Source organism: Nannospalax galili, unplaced genomic scaffold (assembly GCF_000622305.1).
Source record: "Nannospalax galili isolate Female #2095 unplaced genomic scaffold, S.galili_v1.0 scaffold290, whole genome shotgun sequence".
Classification (NCBI taxonomy): domain Eukaryota; kingdom Metazoa; phylum Chordata; class Mammalia; order Rodentia; family Spalacidae; genus Nannospalax; species Nannospalax galili.
The window spans coordinates 5,382,598-5,393,174 of record NW_008331486.1 but is presented as its reverse complement, the minus strand read 5'-3'; the positions used below and the strand labels follow the sequence as shown (position 1 = coordinate 5,393,174).

The 10,577-nt window shown below is 53.9% G+C and overlaps 2 protein-coding genes across 4 annotated transcripts in view; one reads left to right on the top strand and one right to left on the bottom strand.

Annotated features, from left to right (window-relative positions):
• The window catches only part of Eng (endoglin), a 47,292-nt gene extending 44,360 nt beyond the window's left edge, over positions 1-2,932 (top strand). The window contains exons 14-16 of the mRNA XM_008825189.3: positions 741-795; positions 1,878-1,979; positions 2,115-2,932. Of these exons, the coding sequence (XP_008823411.1) occupies positions 741-795; positions 1,878-1,979; positions 2,115-2,239 (282 nt within the window). The 3' untranslated portion in view covers positions 2,240-2,932. The remainder of the gene's footprint in view (positions 1-740; positions 796-1,877; positions 1,980-2,114) is intronic.
• Positions 2,933-3,534: 602 nt separating this feature from the next.
• On the bottom strand, positions 3,535-10,537 carry Fpgs (folylpolyglutamate synthase). Of its 3 annotated transcripts, XM_008825160.3 has the most exons (11): positions 9,756-10,532; positions 9,553-9,630; positions 9,352-9,413; positions 9,146-9,248; positions 8,514-8,591; positions 8,114-8,261; positions 7,936-8,025; positions 7,030-7,180; positions 6,788-6,863; positions 5,922-5,988; positions 3,535-4,377 (listed from the first exon to the last, which is right to left on the bottom strand). In XM_008825160.3, the coding sequence occupies exons 1-11, from the start codon at positions 9,954-9,956 to the stop codon at positions 3,968-3,970; spliced, it is 1,464 nt and encodes a 487-aa protein (XP_008823382.1). In that variant the 5' UTR covers positions 9,957-10,532; the 3' UTR covers positions 3,535-3,967. The 3 variants fall into 3 exon arrangements, with proteins under 3 accessions (XP_008823382.1, XP_029415672.1, XP_008823389.1); XM_029559812.1 differs by lacking the exon at positions 8,514-8,591 and having other exon boundaries at positions 9,756-10,537; XM_008825167.3 differs by lacking the exon at positions 9,553-9,630 and having other exon boundaries at positions 9,756-10,535.
• Positions 10,538-10,577: the final 40 nt, after the last annotated feature.

Here is a 10,577-nt window from a genome sequence, read left to right as displayed (position 1 = left end):
ACCCATCCATTCACTCACTAATCCATGCACCTATCTACCCATCCATCTACTCACCCACTCATAAATCTATCTACCTACCTATCCATTCTTCCACCACCCACCCACCCATCCTGACCACCTGACCACCCTTCCATGAACCCATCTACCCACCCATCTATATGAATCCATCAAACCTTTAGTTCCACAGTCTTACCCAGTCACTCATCCGCCGCACACATGGTAATAACCAATGTGACTGATCTCGGTGAACCAGGGAGCTTAGGGAGAAGTGACACAAAATCTTGACTTTCTGCCTAGCTGGTGTCAGTACTTCACTGTCAGGTAAATCTCCATTCTCAGGCCACAGTCTGACACACACACAACCACCCCAGGTGTTGGTACATAGAAAGGTTTCCAAGAATAAAAACTTCCAGAAGCTTGGGCTACCAGCCAGCCTCACCCTCCAGGCCCTGAGCCCCGCTCCAGCCCATGAGCCAGATCTCTGGGCTGGCTTGGCTTGTAGCTCAAGGGTTACACAGGGTGACAGAGGCAGAAGTCCCGTTAAACTCAGGCATCAGAGGCCTCCAGCAGCCCCACACTGTCTTGATGCCCTAGAGCTTGCTCCCAGGCTCCCAGCTAGAAAGTGGTGGACACAGGACTCAGCTAAGGCTCAGAGTGGTAGCAAGTCAGGGCTACAGAGCCAGGGAGAGCCACGTTACCTGCCAAGGCTGTGCCACTCACCATTCCCCAACCCCCTTCAGGAAGTCAACAGGAACATCTCCATGCGCCTGAACATTGCCATCCCTGACCTGTCTGGTGAGTGGAGAACAACTGACAGCTGGAGGGATGGAGCCCAGGCACACGGTGGGGAGATGGGGTGGGGCACCCTGGGAGGAGGGGTAGGGCAATAAGTTACATTTTAAGGGAGGGAGACTCTGCTGATGGTCACCCCATGGGAACACACTCCAGACCTAAGGGCCTTTACCTAGTGTCCTTTGTCCTCTGCACTGCTAGCAGACCTTGCCAGAGGGCACAACCTCCTTGTGGAACATAAGGTGCCTTGGGTGTGGCATAGGCCTTACCTTCCTTGACACCTCTAATGTGGAGGAAGTCCCTTCAGCCCAGTGCCCTCTGGCCTCTTAATTAGTTCTCCTGGGCCCAGACACCATCATTCAATACAGTCCTGATGCTAGAGGCATGTATCCTCATCCCACAGCCAGGCTCAAGAATGTAGGGCTGGGGGCTGGAGAGATGGCTCAGCAGTATTAGCTGCTTGGGTTTGGTACTCAGCACCTGAATAGCAACTTATAGTGCTTAACTCCCGTTCCTGGGGGATCTGATGCTCTCTTCTGGCCTACATAGGCATTGCACTCATACATCCAGGAAAAACACTCATGTCCATAAATTTAAAAAAAAAAAAAAAATGTAGGGTTCATAACCCCACTGCATGGTGGGATTCAGAGAACGAGGGCCCAAGGTCACACAGAAGATGAGAGTTTTGAATGAGTCCTGGGACAATCAAGCAGCACTAGTTTTAAAAGGTGCTCTGGTTTATCTGAATCTGGTACAGGGGCTCAGAGACAAGCAGGGGCTGACCTAAGGTCATACAACAGGGCAGAGCAGGTCCTTCGGTCTTTGCTCATGTACCATGTCCCCTAAAGATGCTTCTCCACCAGCCTTAGGAGACAGAAAGATGGCTCAGAAGGCCTGGCTGTCTGGGCTCTTGGAGCAGATCCTCACAGCTTAGTGTGATGAGCCCACATGCTAGATGTAGAGTCTGGTGTTCAGAGAGGTCAGGGTCACTTGTCCCCCTGGTCAGCATGATAGCTTAGGGACTGGCCCAAAGCCAGGGCATAACAGCAATACTGACCACCACTGGCTGTCCCTTGATCACACAGGCAAAGGCCTTGTCCTGTCCACTGTGCTGGGCATCACCTTTGGTGCCTTCCTCATTGGGGCCCTGCTCACGGCTGCACTCTGGTTCATCTACTCGCATACACGTGAGTATCCCCAGCTTCCCCCACAGTGAGTGCTCAAGGCCCCTCCACACCCTCTGGGCATACCCAGTGAAGCCGCTGAGGGGATGGGGAGCCCTGGCTGGGGCCCTGACCTCCGCCCCTGCCCATGCCCCTCAGGTCCCCCCAGCAAGCGGGAGCCCGTGGTGGCGGTGGCTGCTCTGGCCTCCTCTGAGAGCAGCAGCACCAACCACAGCATCGGGAGCACCCAGAGCACCCCCTGCTCCACCAGCAGCATGGCGTAGCACCCAGCCTGGAGCCCCAGGGGCCCCCCAGCCAGCCCTCGCCCTGCAGGAGACTAAGCAGCCATCAGCTGGGAACCACTGGCCATGAACTCACCCCAGGAGCCCAGCACCTCCACTCAACTGAGGATGGAGCATGTCCTCTGCACCCACCCTTCCTGCCTCCCTCACCGAGGCCTGTTGCCAGCGGGGACACCAGCTTGGAACACCTCAGGGTCTCCCTACCCCACTTCACAAAACAGTCCAACCCAGGGACTCTGGGATACAGCTGCCCAGGAGCACAGAGAGACATGCCACTGCCCTGTACATCCATGTTGCTGTGGGAACCTGAGTCCCTGCCATTTCAAGCTGGATCCTGAGCTGGGGAACGGGGCAGGGTAGGAAGAGAGACTCCAAACAGACTAAGCCTAGCCCATGGGAATGGAATTAAATCCAGCCCAGAGCCCTGCATCTGGTGCCTGTGGCCTCCTCACCTGGACTGGCACAACTTTGGTGAGGAAAACAGAAGCCTGGAGTGTTCGGCCTGGGAGCTCAGAGGGTGGCAAAGCAGTGGGGAGGGGGAGCCCAGCTCCTCCCAGAATGCCAGAGACCTCCTTCCCAGCCCATCCACTGGGCAAGAAGCAGGAGGGGAGTGGCCAGGCTGCTGGTCCTGGGCCTACCCCTGTATATTCACCAATAAATCAGATATGAAGTCAGTGTCATGCTGGGCTGGATGAAGGGGAGGGCCTCACTGTGACACAACAGGGCTGCTTGTACTCAGCGGCCCCTGCGCTGGCCTGGTAGCAGGTGGTCAGAGCACTTGACTGGATGACACTAGTCCCCTCTGCTGCTCACTCATTAGGTGGTCCACCCCTAGGATGAGGCTAGAGAAACATTAGGAAGCCCTGTTCACACTTCCTGGGTTTAGAACACAGTCTCTCCCATAAAGCTCTGCATTCTAATCTTGTACCTGCCACTTCTAGGCTACGGGCCTGTGGGCAGCTCCTGAAAGATTCACATACCTACCTCCCCCAGCCCCCCATCTGTAAAATGGGTATAAAGCTTGAGTTCACAGCTGGTGAGGTTTGCAAAGCAGTGTCTGGCATGTGGCCAAAAGACATCAGTTAAGCCTTCCATGTCATAGGCCTGATGCTGTGAGGGAGAAAAGGACTTGTCCCATGCCGCAGAGATGGGCTCTCTTTACCCAATCCAGCTTCTACCACAGCTGCAGCCCCAGGCCCACCTCCCAACTGTCTGATGAGGGAGGTAGAGATTAGAATCCATCAAAGGTTTTGCCATTTCTTTACCCAAAACAAACAAAAAAATTTAAAGCACTTTAATTTACTCTAGCTACCCACTGTCACAGAGTGTCCCAGGCAGGGGCCTTCTCTTCCCAGAAGGCACTGGAAGGAGAAAGTCTCTGGCCTAAGTCTCAGGCAGGATCCTAGGCTGGTCAGGCAGCTCACACATAAGCTAGACCTGAGCCAGGAGGCAATGGGGTAGTCAGAGAGATGGGATGGGAACAAGCCTGCTACCATGGTGGGGACCCTGGAAAGACCCCTGCTCTCTGTGCCAGAGGAAGTAGAGGCCAAGGCACAGAGCCTCTCCCAAACCCCCTACTCTACCCAGAGCCCAGGGCCTTGGGCCAGTCTCAACAGAATCCAGAAACCAGAAATCAAAAGGCACCAGGTGTAAGTTCATAGAAAAGAGGGCAGGTGTGGGAAGCTCCCACCTCTGACCCCACTGCCTTGGCTACTGGGACAGGGAGGGCTCCAACAGCCTCAGGACTCCACCCACCAGATGCAGGCTTCCTGTGACCAGTACATGGATGGCAGCAGCCTCCCGGAGAACGCTGGCCCCACTGCTGGCAGTGGGGTGGCTGAACAGGCCCTTTGGAGGACTTGGGGGCTGAAAGATAGGGTCCCGGCCTTGGCTGATCCACTGCAAGGCGTGGGAAATGCAGCTGAACACAAGGGAGCTGGTGTTGGTGGGATGGGGAGGGTGGGGAGCCAGAAGCAGGGAGGCTGGCCCGTCAGGTTCCGTGCTGGGGGTGTTCCAGAGGTCCGGGCTGGCCTGCTTTTCACTCAGGCAGCTCCAGTGCTGCTGGTGTTGGAGGCAGCGGAGCAGCACTTGGTCCAGAGTCACTGTGAAGTTCTGCTGGTCTACGGGATGCAGAACAAGGCATCAGTGGAATGAAAAAAGAAAGCGGTCAGTGTACAGTGAGCACCTACTTAGCACCTGGCCCTTTATATATGTATCAGTCCACCAGAATGCTAGTGGTCCCCACAGTAGACACTCTAAGAAACTGAAGGGTAGGCCAGGTGTGGTGGCGCATGCCTTTAATCCCAGCACTCAGGAGGCAGAGGCAGGTGGATCTCTGTGAGTTCAAGGCCAGCCTGATATCACAGTGAAAGATTTATCGTCCTCTTTTTTTTTTTTTTTTTTTTTTTTTTTAAAAAAAAAAAAAAAAAAAAAAAAAAAAACTGAAGGGCAGACTAGTTCAACCGCCTGCCCAAGGTTCATGGGAAGCAAAGCCAGGCAGTCCAACGCCAAAGCTTTTACCTACTATGCATCTCCCATCATCCTCATCTATAAAGTATCCAACTGGGGGCTGGGGATTTAGCTCAGTGGTAGAGCGCTTGCCTAGCAAGCGCAAGGGCCTAGGTTCGGTCCTTATCTCCAAAGGGGGGAAAAAAAGACAAAATAAAAATTATCCAGCCTATCCTAGTCCCTCACTAGGTAGGCATAAGTATGTCCAGTTAATAAAAGATGTTCCAAGCCAGGCATGGTGGCATACACCTTTAGTCCCAGCACTCAGGAGGCAGAGGCAGGCAGATCTCTGTGAGTTCAAGGCCAGCCTGGTCTACATAGTAAGTTTCAGGCCAGCTGGAGCTACAGGGAGACCCTGTCTCAAAAAGACCAAAAAATACTTTTTTCATGCATTTTTCCTTGCAGCCCAGTCCTCACAGACACACATGCCTGAGACTGAAGCTTTCCAGGCAGTATCTACCCTTCCTTTATGCCATACACACTGATATTTTCTATTCTGTTCTATTTCACTTTAAGTAACAAATGCTAGTCAAGACCCATTAAGCTGGGACTGGAGAGATGGTTAATCAGAGGTTAAGAGAGCTGACTGTTCTTGTAAAGGACCCAGGTTCTATTCCCTGCACCCATATGGCAGCTTCTAACTTTCCATAACTACAGCTCCAGGGGATCCGATGCTGGCCACTGCAGGCACTGTATATAGTGCACTTGCACGCAGGCAAACCGCTTATGCACATAATTAGACATAATTAACACAGGCCTTTAACCCCAGCACATGGGAGGCAGAGGCAGATGGATCTAGTGAGCTCTAGGCCAGTCTGGTCTACATAATGAATTCCAGGCCAGCTGGGGCTACAAAGAGACCCTGTCTCGAAATTAAATAAATAAATAAATAAAATACAAAATTAAAAGAAAGCAAGCCCATAAAGCTGATCTCAGTAGCCTTCAGTAGGCTATAACCTGCCCTTTGTGAAAAACGCTCACCTTGATCATTTTTTTACAGTATTGTGGCTACATGGCACAAAAATTTAAATGTACCAAAGACTGTTTATGTAATAAAATCTACCTCCCACCCAGACCTACAGTTTAGAAGTCTGCTTCCTACAGAGTAGCCTACCTCAGGGCCCTTGGCCTCGGCCCATCCCCCATCCCCTCTTACCTGCATTACTTGTGGCCGACACCTCTGTCAGGTTGGGACAGAAGACAGCATAGTCAAACTGACAGGGCTGGAGGCCAAAGGGAGACTTGGTGTTAGAGTCCTAAAAGAAGGTCCCTCACCCGCACCCGACTTCCAAACAGCCCCCAGGCCCTCATCTCTGAAGACACTGCCCATTCTTGAGATAGAGTGACACTGCAGACACCAGCCACAGTCCCTCAACACCTGCCCCCATCTGCCTCAGTGTACCCCGCCTGCCTGTGGACCAGCAGTGAAGGCAAGGCCTACTGTACAGAGGGGGTCTGCGGCTAGGACAGGTGGCACTTGCCAGCTGAATCCAACTAGGGAGCCTGAATCCAAGCTGCTTCTGGATATAAACAGCCTCGGGCTCTTGCTTTGTGAAATGGAATATATCCTAAGAGCCACTTCAACCCTCACAGCCCAGAGCAGCCTGTTTCCCCTAGCAGAGAAGGGCCTCTCTGTGCTTACAGCCTGTGACTCCTTAAAACATGCCTGAGACAGTCTCCCTCCGTTTCCTCACTGCCTGGAGAGGTGAGCTGAGGCTCAGACAAGACAATCTGTTGACCAGTCCAGGCTAGAGGCTAAGGGGATATGCCAAGTGAGTCTAGAGCCTGCTCCTCTAACCACCACATGGCCCTGTCTCCCACTGCAAAGAGAACAAGAGTGATGGCTCATGGCTGGACTTCCCAAGGGCCCAAGGCCTCTACATTTCATCTTCAGTACAATTTAGTGGACAGGGAATGGCACTATTTTACAGCAGAGGAAATTGACCTGTAGACCTCACACGGGCAGAACCAAGGACAGCTGTTGGTCTACCTGCCCCCCAGCCTCCAGGATGGGTCCCTCACCTGCAGCAACTTCAGCAGGGCTGCTGGGTCCCTGTCTCCAGTAGAGTTGAAGAGCAAGACATGTACCTCAGGTCCACTGCAGCAGGAAGAAAGGGGTCAGAGCATGTCCTACCAGCCTTCCTCTCCTTCCCTCCCTCCCCACTGATCCAATCCAATAGGGCCCTTATGCCAAACCCCAGTCATTACCCAAGGCCCCACCTCCTGTGGGTCTTGCCCCCCACCCCACCCTGCTGGGAGCTCACCCACTGGGTCGCTCATTACGCTGCAGCGACTGATGGAACCAGCGAACACAGGCCTGCACGCTGCTGGTGGTGTGTGCCCCATCCAGGTACCAGGTAAGGGGTCCCCTCCGCAGCACCTGTGTCCGGCCAGGCCACTCCGTGTCCCGAAGCCCTAGCAAAGGCCAACAAGACAGTGTTCTGGGATCCTCCCCAACCCCAGTCTTTTAGTTCTGCATATGATAGGGAGTCTTCTGGCCCCACAGGCTGACCCTCAGCCCAAGAGCCTCTTACTAGTGCCAGTCCTGGAGTTCCCAGCTTGGGTTGCCTCCTCTGCAGAATCTTCCAGGCAACCCTCAGGAGGAGATACTGTCATACAATCACATTTGGTTCCCATCTGGCAGCTACAGAGCTCTGTCTAAGTTCACACAACAAGTGAGAGCTTGGACTGGAATGTGACCTAAGGTCTGCTCCAGGACCACCTGACTCCTGCTGGCAGCCCTGGCACACAGTGGGCACATTGAAACCATTCTGAAGGGTCTAACAGCATGAGCACCTACTATGTGCTGAGGGCAGCTTTCGAAGGACAGAAGCAGAGACAGCCTCACAGTCTCATGACACTTGACAAGGATAGCAGCTGCCAATGACTGGGCACTTTGTCCTACATCCTCTAGGGTCTGGGCTCAGCATCTTAGTGATGTCATTTTGCGAATCATCACAACAGCCTTTGGCAATGAGTTCAGTTATTATCTCATTTGGCAGAGAGGGAAACAGGTTCCAAAGATTCATAAACTCCAAGCCAGGGAGGAATGCTGACCTTGAGGCATAACCTTGAACTGATCCTAATCCCCAAACAAGAAACCAAAAGATGCATCTCAAAGTAAACAAAGTCACATAGTGGTCCTGGCTGGGCAGGAAGTTCTGGCTTACCATGTTGCATACGGGATGTGGGTTGGAACCTTGGTGCCAGGGGCAGTTGCCACCATGTGTTTGGGCTAGACACCTTCAGCTCCCAGATATCTGTAGGGTGTGAAGCCCAGTGGTTCAAACCCTTCCAAAGCAGGCGGCCATGCACTGCCCAGCCACCGGCCCACATGGGACCACTGACCATGGTGGTCCTGCCACTGTAACCAGCAATGAGCCAGCTGCAAGGCCAAGGCTGCATTGGACCGCTGGTGTTCTCCCTCCAGGCCCAGCATCAATGGCCTTCCCTCCTCCTCCAGGGCTTCCAGCGGGGGACACAGGTAGAGAGGACACTGTGGGGAAAGGGCAGCAGCTGATCAGCACAGCTGCCACTGCCACCACTGTGACTAGGAAACCCTCTGATCACACCCCACCCACCAGCACCCACCACGACCTGCTCCCACAACCAGATGTGTTCTAGGTATAAGCAGCTGGCCCCAGCTTCCACAATGCACGGATGAGGAAACTGAGGCCCTACAGGAGAAAGCACCGGCCTAGTCAGAACAAGTACTCCCACCCTGCCACCAAATCATCTAGTCACTCACTGAGATCTGCTGGGCTCGATCCCTCAGCACGGCCAGGGGACCGTCTGGCTGTGGCACAGTGAAGGCAGGGACACCAGGCTGCGGGCAGGCCAACGGGAGTCAGACAGACTGCTGGGGTCCTTCACCTACCCCCACAGACCTAGGCCTAGGTCTGGCTTCAACTGAGGCCAGAGGAGCTCAAGTCACACAGTGGAGTGGGACAAGAACCCAGACTCTGCCAGCCATGGTGGCGCACACCTTTAATCCCAACATTCAGGAGGCAGAAGCAAGCAGATCTCTGTGAGTTCAAGGCCAACTGGGTCTACATACCAAGTTATAAGTCAGCTGGGGCTACAGGGAAACACTGTCTCAAAAAAGACAAAAAAATCTGGGCGTGACAATGCATGCCTTTAATCCTAGCACTTGGGAGGCAGGAAGAGGCAGGTAGATTTCTGTGAGTTCAAGGCCAGCCTGGTCTACATATTGAGTTCTAGGCCAGCTGGTACAGGGAGACCCTGTCTCAAAAAGACCAAAAAAAAAAAAGAATACAGACTCTGCCAATGGCTAGGAACAGTAATAGTTCTGCCCCACCCCTCTTCCCCAAGCCTTGAAGGCCAAGGCTTCCCATGTTCCTGCCCAGCCCGCCTGGTCACCTTAAAGATGCCCCCTTTCTGCCATGCTATCTTCTCCATGGTGTCTCCTAGCAGGCTGGTGTGGTCAATGCCAAGAGAGGACACTCCACATACCACAGGCTTCCTGCAAAAGACAAAGGGGACCCGACACCCAACGCTGAGCTACCAGACAGCAAGTCAGGCCTGGGCTCCTGGCTACTACTCCTGTCCCCAAGCAGCCACCTCACCTAATGATGTTGGTACAGTCGTAAGCCCCACCGATGCCCACTTCTACCACGGCCAGGTCCACCTGCAGAGAACCAGACAGCAAACCAGTGAGCGTGGCAGGAGAAGAGGTGCCCAGATGCCACATGGGACCGCCTTCCCTCCACTGAGATTCCATCCAGTCCCTGAGGTCTCGGATACAGGGGTCTAGGGAAGGCACCCACCTTCTCTTGGAGGAAGATGTGGAAGGCCATGAGTGTGAGGAAGCGGAAGTAGGCGGGCATGGGGGCGTGGCTGCCATCCTGCACACAGGAACATATCAGGGTCCATAGCTTCCCTCCGCCCTCAAAGCCCCTACTCTAGGGATATGAGGACAGGCAGTGCCCCCGTTCTGTCCACCTACCCACCAGCCCTCCAGTCCCAGCACCTTGGTCTCCTCCAGCCGGTGGTAGAGGCGCCAGAAGTGCTTGGTGAAGAGCTCAGGGCTGATGGGCTGCCCATTGATTCGGATCCGCTCACGCACCTGCACCAGGTGAGGAGAGCTGCCGGGAGATCTGGGGTCATCGGGACTTCCTTCCCGAGCCCCAGGGCCTTTCCTGCCCCAGTCAGACTTCTTCCATAAACACATAACTGACTGTTACTCCCTTGCTCCTCAGGCTCTGTGAAATAAGTCCTCAAGAGTCTATGCTCCCAGCCAGGGCCTCCCAGACCCTGCCAGGCCTGTACCATGCCCCTGCCACAACCCCTCAGAACTCTCTTTAGTCTCTTCTGTCTCTGGGCCTCTAGATTGTCTTTCCTGTCTCATCAACTACTTTATTCTACTTCACTGACCCACTCAACCAAGACACCCGCCTCCAGGAAGGAGGCAAAGGACTCTGTCCCCAGGACCATCTGGTACATTCTCTGGGCCCCAACAGTCCCGGTGCTTCCCGTCACACAGAACAGTGCCTCTGCTGACATCTTCCCACAACTCCCATCTGCCTTTCATCTGAGAAGCAATACTCCGGAGGGAAGAACCATCTGATTCATGTCCCTGCCCCTCCAGTGTCTTCCAGCCACACCCCTAAGATGGTCAAAAGGCTACATGGGACCAGGTCAATGTTTAGGGGTTTTACTAAAAAAATTATTATTGGGGCCAGTGAGATGGATCAGTGGATAAGGATGCTTGCTGCCAAGCCTGATTTGAGTTCTATCCCCTGGACGTATGTGGTCAAGGAGAGAAAGGACTCCTCAAAGTGGTCTTCTGACC

Excerpts from the sequence above, each read along its gene's own strand:
- Fpgs (XM_008825160.3), bottom strand. The coding sequence starts at position 9,956 with ATGTGTTTATGGAAGAAGTCTGACTGGGGCAGGAAAGGCCCTGGGGCT. Across the intron at positions 9,631-9,755 it reads ACCGGCTGGAGGAGACCAAG|GATGGCAGCCACGCCCCCAT; the intron begins GTGCTGGGACTG and ends TCCTGTGTGCAG. Across the intron at positions 9,414-9,552 it reads ACATCTTCCTCCAAGAGAAG|GTGGACCTGGCCGTGGTAGA; the intron begins GTGGGTGCCTTC and ends GGTTCTCTGCAG.